Raw genomic sequence first — 22,755 nt, forward strand, 5'->3', positions numbered from 1 at the left:
TTTGTTGTGGGCCCACATGTCCTAGAATCGTTACCACCTTTCACTCCATTAGCTACGGCCCTGAGTGATGGTATCAGATGGTTATATTATGGTACTTTGATTTATATGTGTAGAAGGTTCGTTGTCCGGGCAACGAAGGAGTCAGGAGGCAGCGAACTGTCAATGTGAGTATTTTTATTATTCTTCAGCATCGTTCATAAAACATAAACAAAAAGGCACTCAGTGGCCAAGTAATCACACGCACAAACGAGTAAAGGCTTTTATCGAGCACACACAGGTCTGTACCTGTGTGTGCTCGATAATAGCCTTTACTTGTTAGACTGTTCGCTCTCTCTCGTGCACTTTTTTATGTCTCCCTCCGCCATCACTGCAACAAGAAACAGGAGTTAGAGATAATGACAACCCAGGTGACGAGCCTTACCGCTCTCTCTCTCCCACAGACAGACACACGACCATGCCCCCATCACCACATATCCCCACCTCCCGACATAGGCCAGGGCAACATCCTGCCTGCCACCCCCCCCACCCCCCCTATATTTCTGGAGAGAAAGTCAGCCACAGCCATCTGCACTCCCGGTCTGTGGATCACCTCAAATTTGAATAGCTGAAATGCCAGTTACCAACGGGTGATTCATGCATCGGTACCCTTCATGTGGTGGAGTCACTGGAGTGGGGCATGATCTGAACAGAGGGTGAAGGCCTGCCCCAGCAGGTAGTAGCGGAGAGTGAGGATGGCCCACTTGATCGCTAGACACTCCTTCTCCACGGTGCTGTACTTAGTCTCTCTCAGCGAGAGCTTACGACTAATGTACAGCACCAGTCGCTCCTCCCCCTTCACCTCCTGCGAGAGCACTACCCCCAGCCCTCTGTCAGATGCATCCATCTGCAAAATAAAGGGGAGAAAGATATTAGGAGCATGTAAAAGCGGCCCCCCACAAAGCGCAGATTTTATTTTTAGGAAAGCCTGTTGGCACAATTCCGTTCACTGGACCGGATTGAGGGCCCCCTTTCTAATAAGATCAGTCAGCGGGCTGGTGACGTCAGAGTAACTAGGCACAAACCTTCGGTAATAGGCAGCCAGCCCCAGAAACTGTCTCACCTCCTTTTTGGTCTTTGGTCTCGGATAGGCCACAACCACTGGGGTTTTGTTAACTTGGGGATGCACCTGCCCGTGGCCCAAGTGGAACCCCAGATACCAAACTTCCACCCGCCCAACTGCGCACTTCTTCAGGATGGCCATGAGCCCCGACAATCGCAGTGGCCTCAGGACAGCTCTCAAATGCATGTGCCACCGCCAGTCATTACTATAGATAATAATATAATCTAAATATGCAGCGTGGCCGGGGCCCCGAACAAACCGAATGGAAGGGTCACAAATTGGTGTTAGCCGAACAGTGTGGAAAAAGCTGTTTTATCTCAGGAGATTGGAGTTAAAGGGATCTGCCAATAACCCTTTTTAAGTCCAGTGTCAAATAACATTGAGCTGCGCCCAAACGATCGAGAAATTCATCAGTCCGATACATTGGGTACGCATCAAATTTGGACACCACGTTCATTTTTCGATAGTCTACACAGAACATGACTGTCCAGTCCCTCTTAGGTACCAGAACCACCGGGCAGGCCCAATCGCTGTGCGACTCTTCTATTATGCCCATATCAAGCATCGCCTCTAATTCTTCCTTAACGACCTTTTTTTTTGTGTTCAGGAAGGCAATGGGGCAGCTACAAACCATGACCCCTGGGGTGGTCTCGATGTGGTTCGTGCGACCGGGGAGAAGTGAGAACATGTCTGAAAATTCCGACTGCAACTTGGTCACATCTGTGAGCTGCGACGGTGAGAGGTGGTCTCCACACAGGACCGGGGTGAATTAATTTTGTTTGAGAGTCACCTCCGGCCGGAGCTCCGCCCTCTTAGGGACTATCATCGCTAAGGCCTCAGGGATCGCCTCCCTCCATGATTTTAGGAGGTTGAGATGGTAAACTTGACATGCTCTGCCCCTATCCGTTCGCTTAACCTCATAATCAAGATCTCTGACTCGCCGTGTGACCTCAAAGGGCTCTTGCCAATTGGCGAGTAATTTAGAGCTTGAGGTGAGCAGTATTACAAGCACTTTATCTCCTGGTGTGAATTTCCATAGTTGAGTGCCCCTGTCATTCAGCCGGCTTTGACATCCTGAGCTTAGAGCAAATTCTCCTGTGTTAATTGACCCAAAGTGTGGAGATTTGCTCTAAGATCAAGAACATACTGAATTTCATTTTTATTGTTTGAAGGTCCCTCCTCCCAAGCTTCCTGTATGATGTCGAGCACGCTGCGTGGCCGACACCCACACAGCAACTCAAATGGGAAAAACTCTGTGGAGGCTTGCGGGACCTCTCGCACTGCAAATAACATGGGTTCGAGCCACTTATCCCAATTCCTAGCGTCCTCGTACAAATTTACAAATCATATTTTTTAAGGTTTTTTTAAATTGTTCCACCAACCCATCTGTTTGTGGGTGATAAACACTGGTGTGAATCGATTTAATACCTAACAATTCGTATAGTTTGCGTAGTGTTCGTGATGTAAAGGTAGTGCCTTGATCATTGAGGATTTCTTTTGGAATCCCCACTCGGGAGATTATTCTGAATAGTGCCTCCACAACACTACGTGCTGAGATGTTGCACAGGGGCACTGCTTCCGGATATCGTGTTGCATAGTCCACCAGAACTAACACGAAGCTATGCCCACGTGCAGTCCGTTCTAATGACCCGATGAGGTCCATGCCAATTCTCTTGAAGGGGACCTCGATCAGCGGTAGGGGGTGCAATGGTGCTTTTGGGGAGGCTGGTTGATTCTCCAGCTGACATTCACGGCACGCAACACACCACTTGTGAATGTCCCATGAATATCCAGCCAAAAAAAACAGGCTATTATTCGGTTCAGCGTTTTCTCGTGACCTAAATGGCCAGCCATTGGATTATAGTGAGCCACCTGGAAGAGGGTTTCCCGATGGCTCTTCGGTACTAATAACTAGGTTGTATTTTCTTATGTTTGAGTGTCCTGCATCACTTGATACAACCGATCTTTAATAATCAAGAAATATATTGCTACGTGAGTGCGATGCCCGGCTGGAACTGTTAAACATCAATGACTCTCACTTGGTCAAATGCGTGTTTGAGGGACTCATCACGTGACTGCTCAAGAGGGAAATCCCCCTCAGGGAAACCCCTGAGGACGGGAACTCCCTCTCTTGCGTCATCCTGATGCGGAGCAGATGTAGACAGCCCTGGCACCGCCTCTCCAGCCATAGCGTCACACATCACACACCGGGACAATATTTTACAGGACCCATCCACATATATTTCCCTTAATAAATTCTTAAAATTAGGCCAATTTATTCCCAAAATCAGTGGATGGGTGAGGTGGGAATTAACCACGGCCTCTACTCTATGGGGGTTGAGAAGCAGAGGAGAGAGAGAGAGAAGAGAGAGAAGGATTAGCTTCTGGTTCACTGCCTCCCGGAAATGCTGCAGTGAAGTCCTCGACCAGCTGGACTGCCTCCTCCAGCAATGCAGGGCAGTGGCTCTGGACCCACTCTGCTATCCCTTGAGGAAGCTGGGAGATGAACTGCTCCATTGTCACCAGGTCGACAATCTCCACGGCACCGCAGGCTCCCTCAGCCAGCAACCATTCCCGGCAGGCATCCCGGAGCTGTTGTGCAAAAGCAAACAAGCAGCCGTGTTTCCTGAACCTTAGGGACCTGAAACGCTAGAGGCTCTGTTCGGGAGTATGGCCAACCCATTGCATGATGGTCCTCTTCAGGTCTTATACTCGAGGTGGCTGGCGGCAGGAAGTTGCTGGGCCACTAACTGTGCTTCCCCAGAGAGTAGCGGTAACAGGCGGGCCACCCAGTGGTCGGGAGGCCACTTCCACACTTCAGCGGTTTTTTCAAAGAGGTCAAGGAAGGCCTCGGGATCATTTTGACGAGGGTCACCAATGATGTGAGCACTGGGGTCGCAGCTGCTGCCCCCTCTCAGTCCATCAGGTTCTGGAATGCCTGTCGGTCCTCCACATGAGCCTGGAGCAGGAGTTGGAAATGCTGCTCCTGCTCCGGGTGTAACTCCTTGAGGGCCTGATGTTGTGTTTGCTGGATGCTGGCAAGGGACTTGATGACTTCGCCCAGTGGTGGAGACTCCATGACGACGTTGTCCACCAAAACTCCTGGGTTTCAGCACCACTGTAGAAGGTTCGTTGTCTTGGCAATGAAGGAGTCAGGAGGCAGAGAACTGTCAACGTGAGTATTTTTATTACTCTTCAGCATCGTTCATAAAACATAAACAAAAAGGCACACAGTGGCCAAGTAGTCACACATACAAATGAGTAAAGGGTTTTATTGAGCACACACAGGTACAGTCTCCCTCTCTGGTCTCTGTCACTCTGACGCATCGTGCGCTGTCTCCCTCCGCCATCACTACAACAAGAAACAGGTGTTAGAGTTAATGACAACCCAGGTGACAAGCCTTACCGCTCTCTCTCTCCCGCAGACAGACACACAACCACGCCCCATCACCACAATATGGTACTACTGAATGATCACCATATTACTTTACCATGTACCTACATGGTACTCCAAGGTACTTCAAAGAACACTGTGGTACATATCCAAAAGGCATAATTTTGCCATGGTATTTGTCCAAAAAAACAAAAAACAAAAAAACAAACAAACATTGAAATACTGTGGCACATGTCCAAAAAACATTTTTTTGTTTTGTTTTTTGTTGCCCAATGGTGCCCAATTCAATAGAGTTGAAAGTGTGTGCTGGCCACATCACATGTCTGAATTCACAAGAGTGGCCTCTGCTGTCTCATGATCAGGTATTTATAGAGGAACTGCGACCAAAATAACCTAGTATGCAGCCTGGGTGATGCCCCCCAAACCAACGGACACAACAACAGCCATAACTGTTAAAAGGTAATGTGAAAAGCTAAAGGGGAATTAATCATTTTAAGGTGTTGAAAGTGTAAAATTGTGCAGTTAAGGAAGGTTTGGTGTGTATGTGAGGTTGTTTGTTTTCTTTTTGCATTTAGCAAGACTAACCAAATTGGGACCTGTTAAAACTGCAGTGGTTTTTATTAATTATTGTGCCATACTATGATATTGATAGACAAATGCATGTCATAAAAGTGTCATAGAGATTAAAGACTAAAGCAGTTAAATTATATCACACTGATGTTTATTTCCAGTTATACATTTGCACGTGGTATTATATTTACAGTTTGCATGTTGGTTGCGATCACATGGGCTGCAGATAGTTGGCATGCATATAGTAGTAAGTCACATGACATCTTTGCTCTATGATCCCATAAGAATTATTTTTTTAAGTGTTTCTCCTAGACTTCATACTTAAACCTGATAGCACACGTAGATCACCCAGTTGCCTATTTGATGTGTGTGTGTCTACATTAGGAAGATGTAGTTTTTATGTTGTTTGCTCATCTGCAATACATCTATAAGAGGTATATCATTAAGTATGTATCGGATGTCACTAAGACATTCAGCAGATGTCTTTAAGATGTTTGTGATTTAGAATGTTTGTAAATCCGATCTTTTAAAGATATGAAGCAGATAATAATTAGAATGCGATACTTTCAGATGAAATGCTCTTAAACAGATATCTCAGAGATATACGTGTGCTATCTCTGGGAAACTTTTCGCCAAGCGAATATGGGACGCTTGAGCATTTTGAGCCCTTCAATAGGCTACGGGACGTTTTGCCACGTTTCGCTGTCCAACCTATGAAAGATAAACCTCTGAGCAATAAAATGTTCATATCATCAGGAGAGGAGAAGTTGATTTGCAATTGAAAAGGGGTAATTTGAAGGAGTCACCAGTCACCACGGACATCCACAAAGACCGCGTTATGGATCTGGACACTTCAGGAGGGATTTTCGATGAGGATGTGGCAACACAGTTCATAATTGAACAGAGTCTGCTGCAGTGCCACAAGCAAACTGAGATCAATAACTCCTCCTCTGGTGAAGTCTGCAGGTGCAAACAGACTTTCCACATATAACAAGCTGGAATTCAATGATGTTGTGAAATACTGTATGAAATGTTACATTTCTGTCTGCAGGAACATTCAGATTACTCCTGTGAGAGAGAAAATATTCAATGCCATAAAACATGGTAAGAATGTTTGTCAATTTTAATAGGTTTTCAGGGGCATTTCAAATTTTTTATATCTAATAATTTTCTAACCATATTAAAACACATATTGTCCATTTATGTCAAACACTTAAATTTAATGAATTGAGAGAAAAAAAAAGAAGCTCAGTCTGAACAATCATGAATGTAAATTCTAAAATTCAATCAACATCAAATACACAAGTAGCTGTAAAATAATGGATGAGATATTATCACACAATAAATACTTTCCTAAAGTTCATTTTAAATGTCCGGTCTCTATTTTACACTAAACAGCTTTTTACTGTCTGCTGATTTTAATGTAATCATGTTACAAGTGTTGGAGTTTTTGGGAGTGTTTTCTTCACTTCAATTATTTTTAGAGCTGATTTTAGTGTAGTTATTATTCCCTATCAAAAACCACTTCGTATAAGCAATATATTTAACAATAATGGTTTCTCAGGGGAAGTAATGACGTATCCATATTTAGTTACTGTGCTTAGTTAAAGCTGAAGTGTGTAACATTTTCAGTGTTGAAATACTTTTTCTTATCCCGGCTTATTATACAGAGACAACTATAAGTAAGTCATTCGTTGGGTAACATTGTCTCGACCAATGGGGAGAGCTGGGGGCGGGACTACAGAAACTTCACACTTCAGCTTTAAGTACATAATTGTACTTTTAAGTTCATTGTAATTTTCTTTTCTGTATTTCTGATGACTTCTATTTCATTAGCCGAACTAGTCAATTCATTTTGAGTAACTGAGTAAGCCAATTCATAGTTTTACTCCAATACATCTCGCCAGACACTTTTGTTAATTTTGCGACTGAGCAAAACAAAAAATAACACCACTGTAAATGTAAACTGCATATGCGACTCGGTGATAGTGATGTTCAATTCACAAACAAATCGTTTGAGTCAAATCTTTCTATAAATTCGATTCTCTTGAATCAGTAAAATCGGTTCGAAAAGCAGTCTGAATTATTAATTTTGCGAATCAATTCGTGAATCTGAATCAAAATAATCCGGAACCCAGAACAACGTGTTTAGTGTCGCCACTTGGTAATCTAAAGAGAAGATACTGTTCATGTAAATTGTTATATTAATTTTTGTCTCAAACATTAAGAATGTTGTGAGGGGGCCTGTGTAGCTCAGCGAGTAAAAATGCTGACTACCACCCCTGGAGTCGCGAGTTCGAATCCAGGGTGTGCTGAGTGATTCCAGCCAGGTCTCCTAAGCAACCAAATTGGCTCGGTTGCCAGGGAGGGTAGAGTCACATGGGGTAACCTCCTCATGGTCGCTATAATGTGGTTCGCTCTCGCTCTGGGCGCGTGGTGAGTTGTGCATGGATGCCGCGGAGAATAGCGTGAAGCCTCCACTCATGCTATGTCTCCGTGGTAATGCACTCAACAAGCCATGTTATAAGATGCGCGGATTGAATTTCTCAGATGCAGAGGCAACTGAGATTCGTCCTCCGCCACCCTGATTGAGGCGAGTCACTATGGCACCACGAAAACTTAGAGCACATTGGGAATTGGGCATTCCAAATTGGGGAGAAAAGGGGGGGGGGAGAGAGAGAAAAAAAAAAGAACGTTGTGAAATACTGATGAAGTTATGTGCTTGAACATGTGTTCAAATCTCCCGCCTTTCCTGGAGAACATGTCCATATATGTAATATTTAGCAGTTCATAGAAGGATAATATAATGTGGTAACCATTTAATTTTAACCAAGGTAGCATTTGTATGAAACAGCAATGACCATTCCCATTATTTACGCCATTTACATGTACTTTTGATACTTAAGTACATTTAAGTATATAAGTTATTTTAATACCTTTATTTTAATATTTTTCTTATGAGGTATTTGAGTCAATTTCCATAAAGGTATCTTTACTCTTACGATGGGTACTTTATATAACACTGGGGAATACAGATATCTGACATCTATAGGTCACAACATTGTGTATAAAAGTACTAAACCTCTAGATAGGCCTGGAATAGAATACTGTGAAATATATATAAAAAGATAACAAAGAAATAACAGGAATTCTAAAATAGTTTTTTTGCCTCCACATTTATAATATATATATATATATATATATATATATATATATATATATATATATATATATATATATTTTTTTTTTTTTTTTTTTTTTTTGCCATTTTGCCTTTCTGTTTAATTTCGAACCCTGCTATTGATTCATGTCTCTTTCTTGATGGTTTATCAGGTGATGAAAATGCTCTCCGTAAGCTGACCGTTCACCAGCGAGCCTTTTATGAAGAGGATAAAACAGGATTAATTCCATTACATGAGGCTGCTATACAGAGCAACCAGAACATCCTTGAGATCACATTCAATGGTCTGTCATGCACATTTTTAGGCTTTTAGCAAATAATTTAGACTAGAAAATCCAGACGAGTTGTTCATCAAGTTCGCACAAGGGGACAAAAATGTTAAAAATGTTGTAATTTTTTTACTTACTCCCTATGTTGTCACATCCCTGTATTAGTTACTTCTGTGAAACACAAAAGGAGATCTTAGGCGGAATGTCTGCTCTTTTTCTACAATGAAAGTGGATGGTGATTTATCAATATGACCACATGGGAACTCGACATGTTGGTACCGAATGTTCCGGTTTCCTGAAATTGACACGAGTGACTGAAAAGCGCTATCGTCCATCAGACATTTTTGCATAGATTAAAATGTGTTTACCTTTTCCTGTGATGCTACTGGTGCTACTGAGACATGTGTTCATGTCGTGTGGGAGCCAGGAAGTAATCACATTCACATAATCAGTGGTGAGCATGATTTGGAGGTTGCATTTTTGCTTTAAAATTTTAATTATACTCCACTGACGTTTAGGTTTAGGGTTGGGGTTTGTAGTTTGAGTAAGGGGGTAGAATTAACTAAAAATACAATTGCTTTTGGCACCACTCTGTGGACATTTCACCCAGAAATTGGAGCTCACAAGTGCCCATACATACATTCAACAACACTTCAAGCTTCGGCCACTGGGGGCAGTAGTTTAATTTCAGCTGAAGAGCTTTCGACCAACTGTTGGTGAATTCACATTGAGATCAGTCTGGATTTATTTAGTAAAGCGTCAAAAAAAAAAAAAGAAAAAAAAAAAAAAGAAAAGACCCATAAAAATAGTCCATATGACTTGTGTGCTGTATTCCAAGTCTTCTGAAGCCATATGAACCTAATGATAATAGCCCTTAAAACCCCTTATACTCTGGTGCATTTTTAGGTTGCTGCCTGCAATTTTTCACACTAAAATTGAAATGTTTACCATTCACACACTGTGAACTAACTGCAAAAAATTGGTCGAATTTTTCTGAGGACCCCCCCAAATAAAAAATAAATAAAGACTCCACTTATTCATAAATAATATTGTGTGTTTATAATTTTATAATAAACAGAATGTTGTTGTTGTTGTTTTTTTTTTTTTTTAAATTAAATAATTTGGTCCTAACATTGTTAACATGTAATTCTGGTTCTGTTCACTCTACCTCACTTTGACAAGTCTAAATTTATTCCACTAGATGGCAGCAAGCACTACTCTATCACATTCCATCACACTATACAGATCTGAAATGTAGGTGGCACTCATACACATTTTAGCCCTCACAGATGTGCTCGTCCATAGAAATTCAGTCTAATTTTCAGTTCAAGCGCCAACCTTATAATTTCATTGAATATCTTAGCCGATGAGTGGACTAGAGGCTCAATCTAGATGTCATTAGAAAGCTGAGATCCTCCCTTTTGCGATGATATATAACATTTTATCATCAATAGTCGAAAAACATATTTTTCTGATGATTTTTTGGAATGCTTTTCTTTCTGGATATCATATTTTGTTCTGGACATCTAAGATATAACATTGGATAATTCAGCCAAGCAAGCTCACAGGCAAGTAAAATGTATTTATTTTTTAGAAAACTGCCTAAGGTAAAAGCAGATATAAAATTTGTAGCTATTTAGGGCTTACAGCAGAAGTTATCGGAGCATAAATAGCCGTTTGTATTTGATGACTTACAGAAATCCTATTTCACTTTGTGATTCTTTTGAAAATCTTTCGAACTTTGGTATTAGGGCAATAAATGAACTATACAGTCACATTCCTGACAATGAGAGCTTTCATTTGGTATATGACATGTCCATTTAGGTGCTACATGAATGACTTTTATTTTCATATAAATATTTCTACCCCATTACCTCTAGGGGGTGCTAATTTTCAACACGAATGTTTTGATGCCTTATTTTGTTATTTTAAGTAACATGAATGCAGAAGTGATGGTTATCTCTTAAAACTTCAGATTTTAAGCTTTCAAATGATACCTCATATGCCTGACCTATGCATATGGGGACTTTAATGTTTGAAGCACAATAGCGATATAGCGCCCCCCTTTGGATGCCGGCGGGTCCATAGGGTTTAAGGGTTAACTGTGATGTTGCTAAATCTCTATCTACTTTCGTTGTACGGAAAAGAGAAACTCAAACATTCTGCCTAACATATAATTTTGTGTCTTACAACAGAGAAAATAATAATGGTGTCCAAACAACATGAGGGTGAGTAAATGATGATAGAATAATGATTTTCATTTTGAGTGAACCATTCCTGTAATTAATAATTTCCACAGCTTCTCCTGAGGATTCAAAGCACAGAGGGACTCATCATGGTAAAACAGCTCTATTCTTAGCTGTGGAGAAAGGTCTTGTGGAAAACGCCTGTTTCCTGTTGGACAACGGCAGCAGTCCAGACACCCTGGATAAGGAGGAAGACTCACCTCTCATTGTAGGTCAGTAAAGCCTCTATTAAAATGACAATTTAAGACACAATTAATTGGCTTGACGACTTTAGTTTTCTTTCCTGTTTTTATTTTTTTCAAATAGACAATATTATTTCATTTAACTTTTGGTTGATAGTAATGAATACATTGCACTGCTTTTGCAACCAAAGCTAACAGACAACTCTTTCAGTTCAGTTATGTTCAATCTGTCATCTTCCTCCCTGCAGCCATACGAAACAACCACTACGACATGGTGAAAGTTCTACTCAACTTTAAAGTCAGTGTTAACCAGGAGGGGGCGCACCGCAGGACCGCCCTACATGAAGCTGCCCGGTTGGGTCTGACAGATTTTGTAGATCTGTTGTTGAAATATGGGGCTCATCCTGACCCCATAAGCACTTACGGCCTGACCCCTTTAGCATTAGCTGCACAGGGAGGACACCTGGAAATCGTTCGAACTCTTCTGCGGAGAGGTCAGCGTTTGTGTTGAAGTGTATGATTATATAAAAATGGGCTGCATCCCAATTCTAGGGTGACCATACATCCCCTTTTTCAGATTATTCTGTCTTAGAGCGGCAGAGTGCACACTCTTTCAAAGTACTTTGAATATAACATGATTACATGGAAAGATTTTTGGTACCCTAGGATTGGCCACATTGTGCCGACTCATCAACAAGCGGCATCTCCTATCAGGCATTTTTGCATTGGTTCCAGCATGATAACCTTCCTCTGTGGCGTGACCGGAAGTGCGTCACGTCAGTACTATGGGAGACCCGAGTTCAGATCCTATGCTGAAACCAGGAAGTAATTGTGTTCACATAATCAGAGACGAGCATGATTCAGAGGCTGCATTTTTCACTCTAACATAACATTTTTACTCCACTGATGGTAGGATTTATGTTTGGGGTTTGGGTTGGGGGTCAGTTAATAAAATAAGCATTCCTCCTCACTGCGTTACAGCCTGTTCAGCTGAAAACAACTCTCTTTAAAACTCGCTTTTGGTGACCTTCCATGGTTATTTCACCCGGAAAATGTCCAACAACACTTCTCTTTAGCCACTGGGGGCAGTGTTTCACATTTCGGTAAGCACAGACTCTGTGCGTGCACTGTATGTGTGTGCTTGAGGAGATCGCTAGAGTGCTCTGCCGTGTATGTGACCTGTAAAGCTGACACTTGTATGTCAATGAAAATGGCATACTTTTCATACTAAATATAATGGGACAAGAACAAAACATCAGCCAAAAGAGATGTTTTTATTTTCTGTTGTTGTATTTTATTCTATGACCATTATTATTCATTAAATGTATTTAAGGTAAGTTTTGCCTTCCCTCGCAATATTTTTGCATTCTCTCACAAAAAGTTTTGCGTTTCCTTGCAATAAGTTTTGCGTTCTCTCGCAATAAGTTTTGCATCCCCTCGCAATAGTTTTGTATTCTCTTACAAAAAGTTTAGCATTCTCTTGCAAAAAGTTTTGCGTTCCCTTGCAATAGTGTTTGCATTGAAAAACTCTACCAGCTGCCCTTACTCGCACATTACTCGCTTCCGGTTCCTGTTCCGGTTGCTGCACAAGTCTGTGTTTGTTTGTAGCTTGCAAGCCTGCTTAGCAACACTTATTCCTCCACCGCGCACTTCATTTCACTTTTCTACCGTTTCAACTGCGTGTATATAACAGCATGCACCTGTTTTCTTTTTTCTTTCTTTTTTTCCACTTGTCTATACCTCGCATTTCGACTGCGTGCATTTGTTTTTCCTCTGTGTTTTACATGGATTATTGCATAAATCTCAAGGAACCACCACAACAGCAAACAATTGCGTGAGGGATTCACATCGATCTCAAACCCTCGCTGCTCAAAAACAACCATAACAACAACAACTGCGGTAAGTCATGACATCCACTCATATTATCACTTCGTGCATTGCATACCACATGTTTACTTCAGCTTCTTCGGTCTGCAGTGAGGGATCCACATGTGATAAATGTAAGGAATTAGTCTGGCTGACGGAGAAGGTTAATGATTTAGAGGCACGCATCTGAATGCTAGTGGAGGTCAGTGAGAAAGAGAAGGTGGTAGATACTGTTTCAGATGTGGGTAGAACAGCGAGCAACACACACACTTTGTTTCCGGCTGTGGAGCCCCTGCAGCAGGGCGTTTGGGTGACACCTTGGCGGCATACTCGCTCAGCAAAGTGACACCACTGTCCCGTTCCCGTTAGGGTTTCCAATAGATTCTCCCCACTCAGTGATGCACCCACTGAGAATCATGTTGAAAGTGCCCTTGTATAGGAGATTCTATTGTAAGGAACGTGGAAATAGAGACTCCAGCCACTATTGTTAAATGCATTTTGGGGGCTTGTGCGTCTAACATTAGATCAAATTTACAAGTGCTGGCTAATGCTAAACATAGATTTTCTAAAATTGTTATTCATGTTGGCACTAACGATGTCCGGCTTCGCCAGTTGTTAGTTTATATTAGTCTACTCCCCCAGGTTATTGTTATAAACATGAGCCTCGTCTGAACGGTGGAGGAGGAGGAGTTGCTACAATTTACAGTGAAGTTTTTGGTGTTACTCAGAGGACAGGATATAAGTTTAAGTCTTTTGAATGAATAATGCTTAATGTAATAACATCAGATACAAATAAAATACAAATTTTCCCCTTGCTACAGTATATAGATCACCTGGGCTGTATTCTGATTTCCTTCTTGAATTTGCAGATTTTCAATCAGATCTAGTAGTTACTGTGGATAGAGCTTTAATTGTTGGTGATTTCAGCATTCACATAGATAATGAAAATGAGACATTGGGATTAGCATTTATCGATATTCTCTACTCTCTTGGAGTCAGACAAAATGTGACAGGACCAACTCACCACCATAATCATACGCTATAAATAATTCTGTCATATGGAGTTGAAGTTGATACTATAGATATTCTGCCATAGAGCGATGACATCTCAGATCATTACCTCGTCTCTTGTTTGCTGTGATCAGCTAATGTCACTCAATCTACACCACGCTATCTTTCAGGTAGAACTATTCTTTCGACCACTAAAGATAGCTTCACTAATAATCTTCCAGATTTTCCTCATATACTCCAAAAAGTCTAGAAGAACTTGATGTAATAACAGAAAATATAAATACAAGCTCTATAGCACTCTTGATAGTGTCGCCCCTTCAATTAAAGAGAAAAAAGCCCTGCAACATGGTACAATGATCACACTCGTGTCAACAGAGCAGCTCGGAAAATTGAGCGCAAGTGGAAGAATCCAAAATTAGAGGTATTTCGTGGTGCATTGAAGGATAGTGTCTATAGCTACAGACAGGCACTAAAAGCTACCAGGTCAGCATATTTTAGCAAACTCATAGAAAATAACCACAACAATCCTAGGTGTTTGTACAGTACTGTGGCTAAATTGGTTAGGGATAAAGCCTCGACTGAACCAGATATTCTGTCGCAGCACAATAGTAATGACTTCATGAATTTCTTTACTGATAAAACAGAATTCATCAGAAATAACATTGGAATTATGCAATCAACTCTCACAGCACCTCAGAAAACAGTGTCTCATAATTTTCGTCAAGAGCAACTTCAATCCTTCACTGTCATAGGTCATGTAGAGCTAACAAAACTTATCAAAACATCAAAAGCCACAACATGTATGTTAGATCCAATACCAACTAAGCTCTTAAAAGAGGCATTTCTTGTAATCTCAGAACCTCTTCTTAATATTATTAACTCCTTGCTATCCTTAAGACATGTCCCAAGAAACTTTAAAATGGCAGTTATCAAACCACTTATTAAGAAGCCACAGCTTGATCCTGGAGAATTGGCTAATTATAGACCGAATCTCCCATTTATGTCGAAAATATTAGCAAAGGTAGTGTCTTCCCAACTATGTTCATTTCTACAGAGAAAGGTATATATATGAACAATTTCAGTCAATATTTAGGCCCCATCACAGTACAGAGACTGCACTTATCAGAGTTACAAATGACTTGCTCTTATCATCTGATCGCGGTTACATTTCTCTTCTAGTGCTTTTAGATCTTAGTGCTGCCTTCAACACCAGAGATCACGACATTCTCTTGAATAGGCTAGAGAATTATGTTGGCATTAGTGGACTTGCATTAGCATGGTTCAGGTCCTATTTATCAGACCACTACCACTTTTTCTATGTAAATGAGGAATTGTCAAATCAAACAAAAGTTAAGTATGGAGTGCCACAGGGATCAGTTTTAGGGCCTCTGCTTTTCTCCTTATATATGCTTCCGCTAGGAGATATTATCAGGAATTGTGGAATAAGTTTCCACTTTTATGCCGACGATACCCAACATTATATTTCTTCTAAACCCAACAAAATTTCACAATTCTCCAAATAAGTAGAGTGTATCAATGAATTCAAAGATTGGATGTCCAGAAATTTCCTTCTACTGAATTCCAACAAAAAGATGTACTAATTATTGGACCATAAACCTCTAAAAATAAGCCGCTAATATATAATTTGACTCTCGATGGATGTACTGTTTTGTCGTCTTCTACATTGAAGAACGTAGGTGTTGTATTTCATACCAGTCTGTCCTTTGAAAAGCTAATTTCCAATGTTTGTAGAACAGCATTCTTCCACTTCAGAAATATTAAGTTATGATACATGCTCTCCATTGCTGATGCCAAAAACTAATTAGTGGGTTCATGACCTCAAGACTAGATTATTGTAATGCATTACTGGGAATATAAATAAATAAACTTTAATTGGTTCAGAGTGCAGCTGCCAGAGTGCTGATTAGAACCAAGAAATATGATCATATTAGCCCCATTTTATTCTCGTTACATTGGCTAGCTGTTAAATTTTATATTATTAATATTAATTTAAAAATTCTGTTAACTACATACAAAGCTTTGAATGGTCTAGCTCCACAGTACTTAAGTGACCTTCTGACATGCTATATTTCATCACGTTCATTACAGTCACAAAATTTTGGCATGTAAATAGTTCCTAGAATATCAAAATCCACAAAAGGAAGTAGATCCTTTTCCTATTTGTCTCCAAAACTATGGAATAGTCTCCCTAACACTGTTCGGGACACAGACAAACTCACTCAGTTTAAGTCTAGACTAAAGTCTCACCTATTTAGCCAGGCATACACCTAATTTATAAATCAACTAACAATAAGACTGCTTTAGTTAGGTCTGCCGGAACCAGAAACATTTCTCATAATCTATAACTGTTGAATGGCATCTGCGCTAATATTATTCTATTTGTTTCCCTGTCTCAACCGAGATTCATATCCCGAGGTTACCAGAGCCGGCCAGATCCAGCTCCATTCCTGCTTGGTGTTGGACTCCACTGCTATGTGCCACTGAGTGATGACGACAAACAACAGCTGGTGCCAGCCAGACATCACTTCAGTTTTTTGACTTCAGAGGATAAACTGATGCCAACTCCAACTGTAAGACATCGGATACTTCATATGCCTGAACCTTGGACTTAGGATGGACCCCACCGAACCTCACCGAAATGACCTGCCGGTTGAACTGTGATGCATCTCATTTATCTCTGCCTGCATCACCTTTGTTTATTGATGGACTACACTCTTGAAATGGAATACATACAGTAGACTATCAATTAATTGCCAACAAAAGCCTTCATCAGCCAACTAACAAAGGACAATGAATCTATGTGAACTTCTGCAGTTAATCCAGGATGAACTTCAAAAGACATTAGTCAATAATCTTACAGTTCATACAAAATCTTTGTTTAAACACTGGCCCTTAACACTTACTTAGTTTACTAATTTTAAACTATGACTTGCACTGCACACAAATAACTAATATTGGCATTATATTCATGTTGTTTAGTCAGAGGGGAACTGGCCCCCACAGTGAGCCTGGTTTCTCCCAAGGTTATTTTTCTCCATTAACCAATATCTTATGGAGTTTTGTGTTCCTTGCCACAGTTGCCTTTGGCTTGCTCACTGGGGTTCTAAATACAATTATTTAATTACTTATTTTTATACACTATTCACAACCATATTTAATCAAACTACACAATGATGACTAAGACTTTATAGATATTACAGTTTCATTTTCTGTTAATGCATGATTTTCTGTAAAGCTGCTTTGAAACGATGTGTATTGTGAAAAGCGCTATACAAATAAAAATGACTTGATTTGACATTCTCTCAAAAAAATAAATTGGAATTCCCTCTTAATAGTTTGCATTCCCTTGCAATATTTTTGCATTCTCTCAAACAAAGGTTTGCTTTCCCTTGCAATAGTTTGCATTCTCTCACAAAAAGTTATACATTCCCTTGCAATAATTTTGTGTTCCCTCGCAAAGCTTTATCCATCCTGTGGCGAGGAGGAGGGTGTGGCCGGGCCGTGATGGTGCATGGCCGGCGCTGAATCAGCTGATCAGTGGGAGAGTGAGATAAAGGGGAGCCAGAGGCACCAGTTCCAGAGAGAGAGAGAGAGACACACGTGGCCGCATTGCATATGTGTCTGTGTTTGTTTATGTTTGTTTTAAGTTAAGTTTGACATTAAGACTTTATGTTTACTGTTCAGCTGGTTCCTGCCTCCTCCTTGCCCATCCTTTAACTGTTACAGTGGTGCCGAAAGGAGGGAGGCACTGTCATGGAGTCCTCGCCGCTGCCATCCACCAGGAGAGCAGCCACGGCAGTCTGCCTGGGGACGGAGGGGTCGCTGCCGGACGCCGAGAGCAGGAGGAACTGCTGCCATCCGCCGAGAAGGGGAGGAGCAGTTCCATCCACCAGGGGTTTGGAGGGCTCGCTGCCGTCCGCCAGGGGAGAAGTGAGCTGGCGTCCGCCAGGAGGCGGAGGAACAGTTGAGGACCAGGCGACAGCATGTCCGGGAGCCGGCGAGAACGTTTTTCTCTCTCTCTCCTTTCTCTTTCTGTCTGTATGTCTCCGCTCGCACTTTCCCTATCCCCACGCCTCCCCTCGTCTCTCTCCCAGGTTCACAGGAGGCAGGGTGGACCACCGGTTGACAGAACAGCCGGAAGGTCAGTGTCTACCCTCCAGAGATGGGGGGGAGTTAGTCAGACCGATGGTGCCCTGGCCTGAATCAGGCGGGGGAGGAGTGTGATGAGGAGGAGGGCGTGGCCAGGCCGTGATGGAGCACGGCTGGTGCTGAATCAGCTGATAAGCGGGAGAGCGAGATAAAGGGGAGCCAGAGGTGCCAGTTCCAGAGAGAGAGAGAGATGCATGCGGCCGCGTTGCATGTGTGTCTGTGTTTGTTTATGTTTGTTTTAAGTTAAGTTTGAAATTAAAACTTTATGTTTACTGTACAGCTGATTCCCGCCTCCTCCTTACCCATCCTTGAACTGTTACACATCCCTTACGAAATGTAACCATGGTTTTTGTAGTAAAACCAAAGTAAACACAACATCTACCATGGTTGTGAGACAACACAAAACTTTTTTAGGGAACATAAAATTTTTGTGAGAGAACGCAAAAATATTGCAAGGGAACCCAAAACTTATTGTGTGGGAACGCAAACTATTTTAGTCCCTCCCTTTCCTCTAAAAGGCTCCATTGTTCTTCTCTAGGTGATGGGAAAGTCCAAACTTTTGAATATGTAGAAAGATAACATGCAAGTAGTGGCAAATGTTTCCATAACAGAAATTCTGTGTGTTGTTTGCAAGGGATACTGTGCAATAATTACCCAAAAAGCATGCACAGGTGCACCCTTTGAGAATCCAATGAAAATAGTACACAATTGGGGGACATTGGCATACTATATTCAATGTACTATGATTTGGGACCCAATAATCCTAATCTCACAAAATATTTAGGATGGGTAGTATATGAATTGGAATGCAGCTATACAGTACATTATAGTATAACATGTATGTTATGTGCTGTTCAAAGTCAATAATAAAACTCTGATGTAGGTGCTAATGTGGAGTCTCAGGCTCAGGACAGCGCTACTATCCTGTTTGAAGCTTCTGCTTCAGGAAACCCTGATGTGATTTCACTACTGCTGGAACATGGAGCAGACGCTAATGTACCCAAACACACAGGCCATCTGCCCATCCACAGAGTGGCTCACCGTGGACATGTCAAGTTAGTGACATTTTTTAATATTATGTTTTTTCAAAGCGAAGTCATGGAAAACAACACAGTATGTAAAGCTGGTTTAACAGCCTAGGATTAAACCATGGTTTTGATTTAAGGCTTTAATATTAACAAAGAAATTCTGTCATAACAGGCCTCACTATTTCACCCCTAAAGGTATCGTTCACCCAAATATTAAAATTCTCTCATCATTTACTCACCCTCATGCCATCCCAGATGTGTATTACTTTCTTTCTTCTGCAGAACACAAACAAAGATTTTTAGAAGAATTTCAGCTCTGTAGGTCCATACAATGCAAGTGAACGGTGGCCAGAACTTTGAAGCTCCAAAAAAAGTTGTGCTGCACCATTTGCATTCTTAAATTAAGTTAATATTAGGTTTAATGAATAAATGTAATGAACTGTAATTGAATTAAATTTTTAACAATTAATTTATTAAAAATATTTTTTACTTTAATTTTTAAATTAATCAATAAATATGTTAAAATTATTTTAAAATAAAAATTTAATCAATATTTATTTTTTAAAATGTAATTAAAATCAACAATCCAAATAATTTGCTAAGCAATATTGAAATATAACTTGCGTAACTTGTCCCACACGATTTGTGCTATAAATGATACCTCAAATTTTGCATTTGTTTGAGAAGCATGCTAAAATTAAGCAATTAATTCATTAAAATGTTATTTTTAACAATTAATTAATAAAAAGTTAATAATATATTATAATTTTATAATTTTTCAAATCAAGCAATAAATTGTTTTTATATTAAATTAATTAAAATGTAATTAAAATGTAATTAAAATGTAATTTAAATGTAATTTAAATTAAATTAAAATTACAATTAAATGTAATTTAATTAAAATGAAACAATCAAAAATTAAATAAGCAATTTTTAAGCAGTTTTTACCTGGCAGAAAATATAGTGGGCAAAATAAATAAATAGATAAATAAATAATCTATTGCCTATCCGTTTATATAGTTATATCTCATAATATCATAGTCTAATTGTTTTAATATGTAAAGTAAAAAGATATCACCCATCTTTTATTAGTAGCATTTGTTATAGCTAACCAATTTTACTAAAGGACTGCAGTTAAACTACTTAAATTATGAGCAGCTTAACCCTGACTCTGTATAAACATCATCTCCTCTCAGGGCTCTTGCTCTCCTGATACCCATAACAACATGGGAAGCAGTAGATGACAGTGGAATCAGTCCCATTCATTCAGCAGCGGCCGGTGGACAAACACAGTGTTTAGAGATGCTTCTCAACGCCGGTTATGATCCCAACTTCATGCTTCATCCATGGGTACGGCGTAACTACGACGACAAACGCCAGTCTGCGCTGTACTTTGCCGTATCCAATGACGACGTCGCATCTACCAAGGTTCTGCTAGAAGCTGGAGCCATGCCCAACCAGGACCCTGTCAAATGCCTGCAGGTGGCGCTGCGCCTGGGCAACTATGAGCTGATCAACATGTTGCTACGATATGGTGCCAATGTCAATTATTTTTGCAGGGTGAACACAACTCACTTCCCTTCAGCTTTACAGTATGCCCTAAAGGACGAGATTGTGCTGCGGATGTTGTGTAACTATGGTTACGATGTGGCGCGATGCTTTGACTGTCCATATGGAGACAGCTCGCACGTGCCACATGGTTACGAGGGCTGGAGTGATACCGTCATCAAAGACACTCTGGTGATTAGTTAAATAAAATTGGCTAGGAATATAAATTCTGTCATTATTTACTCACACTCAATTTAAGTCTTTATTCACTGAAAATCTTCCCCTGAAAATCTTATTTGCATTCAGAGAGAAAAATGGCATGTTGACACACAAGGTTTGATATCATGGATGCTTCATTTATCATTGAGTTGATGACAGAATTTACATTTTGTGTAAATTTCTAATGTTTCAAGCACTGATTCTGGACCTAATAAAACCGTATTCTCTCTGTAGTTCTGTGAGGTCATATCAGTTTTATGGTTGAAGCATCTTTCTGGAAATGTGGTACGTATCATGCTGGACTATGTTGATCATGTGACCTTCTGCTCGAAACTGAAGGCCGCTCTCATGGAGCAAAAACAATGGCCTGAAATCTGCAAAATTCAAGGTTTGTACAAGAACAATGTAGATAAAAATGTGACATGGGGTCTTACGATGTCTGTCTGGAACATGTCCAGGTCATATTTCACACCAGAAATGAGAAATGAGATTATAAATTGCATAAAGAATTTTAAATCTACTTTAAGGACCATTAAGATTTATTGCATTGTGACATTATTTTCATGACACTTTCCCCCGCAAATTCTGATTCTCTAATGGAAAACATCATATCTTGTTTTTCTCTTTTTGATTTTGGAATAAAATGTGACCTGAACATGATCTTCAAGAGACTGTAAGTACAAATGGTGGAACACAAATGACGATTATTATTTAAAAAAATTTTTTTTTTTTACATTTTTGTCCACAGAGAACGTTCGCTCTTTGCAGCATCTCTGTCGACTGAAGATCAGGAGCTGCTTGGGTCGACTGCGTCTGAGAGCTGCAGTTTTCATGAGCTTCCTTCAGTTGCCAGATCGACTGAAGCAGTTCATCCTATATAAAGAATATGACCTCTACAGCCAGAAAGGTCAAACCAAATGAAATAATCAAAACATACTTCTGATTTACGTTTAAGACGGATGTGGCTATAATGGTCCTTAAAATGTAAAGTAAGGCTAAAAACTTTTTATTTTCTTTTTTAAAGAGGGCTGATATAGATAGGGATATTTTCATATAGTTTTTATGCTTCTGCCTTTTAATAACATCTATCAAATTTTAAAGCTCTTGATTGATCCTGGAGAAGGTGGTTCATGTCTGATTAAAGATAATCAGCTAAATGACAACACAAGTTACAAGTGATTATTCATTCAATTATGATTCATATTATTACAGCACATGTACAATGGACAATATTGACACTCCATACGATGGATTTGTTGTCCAAAATACCCAAGTATCTTCTTTACATACAGTTTTTGAGAATGTAAACAAAGTCTTAAATTTAATTAATATTTATTGAAGTGAATAATTTTTATAAATAAATAAATAATGGATAGCATTGATAAATTTACAAGTCCTAGTGATAGCATGTAGGAATCACAACTGTGTATAAAGCTTTTTTAACCTATATAAAAATATATTTTAGGAGGCTACATTGTTTATGCTGTGATTTTAAACAAACCGACAAATTCTTTGACAAATCGCCTTATTGTCATAAATGTTAACCCAGATAAATGTCTTGTCTTCAACACTATTAAAAAGTATTTAAAAAGTTTCCAAAATCTCATGATTTTTTTTTACAAAAATTTCTCCCTTTTTCTCCCCAACTTGGAATGCTCAATTCCCAGTGCACTTTAAGTCCTCGTGGTGGGGTAGTGACTTGCCTCTATCCGGGTGGCGGAGGACGAATCTCAGTTGCCTCGAGTCTTAGACCATCAATCCACGCATCTTATAACGTGGCTTGTTGAGCGCATTACCACAGAGTTCACGCTATTCTCGGTGGCATCCACGCACAACTCACCACGCGCCCCACCGAGAGCAAGAACCACACATTATAGCGACCACGAGGAGGTTACCCCATGTGACTCCACCCTCCCTAGCAACCGGGCCAATTTGGTTGCTTAGGAGACCTGGCTGGAGTCACTCAGCACAC

The 22,755-nt window shown here is 40.3% G+C and overlaps 1 protein-coding gene across 1 annotated transcript; it reads left to right on the forward strand.

The window, feature by feature from the left end:
• Positions 1–4,879: 4,879 nt before the first annotated feature.
• asb14a (ankyrin repeat and SOCS box containing 14a) lies at positions 4,880–22,363 on the forward strand. Its single transcript, XM_051672474.1, has 10 exons — positions 4,880–4,952; positions 5,820–6,029; positions 6,115–6,167; positions 8,397–8,528; positions 10,813–10,971; positions 11,190–11,435; positions 18,872–19,043; positions 20,213–20,756; positions 21,018–21,171; positions 21,532–22,363. Exons 1-10 carry the CDS (start codon positions 4,906–4,908, stop codon positions 21,702–21,704), a joined length of 1,890 nt encoding a protein of 629 aa, XP_051528434.1. The 5' UTR covers positions 4,880–4,905; the 3' UTR covers positions 21,705–22,363.
• Positions 22,364–22,755: the final 392 nt, after the last annotated feature.

The sequence above is a fragment of the Myxocyprinus asiaticus genome, chromosome 35, assembly GCF_019703515.2.
Source record: "Myxocyprinus asiaticus isolate MX2 ecotype Aquarium Trade chromosome 35, UBuf_Myxa_2, whole genome shotgun sequence".
NCBI lineage: Eukaryota > Metazoa > Chordata > Actinopteri > Cypriniformes > Catostomidae > Myxocyprinus > Myxocyprinus asiaticus.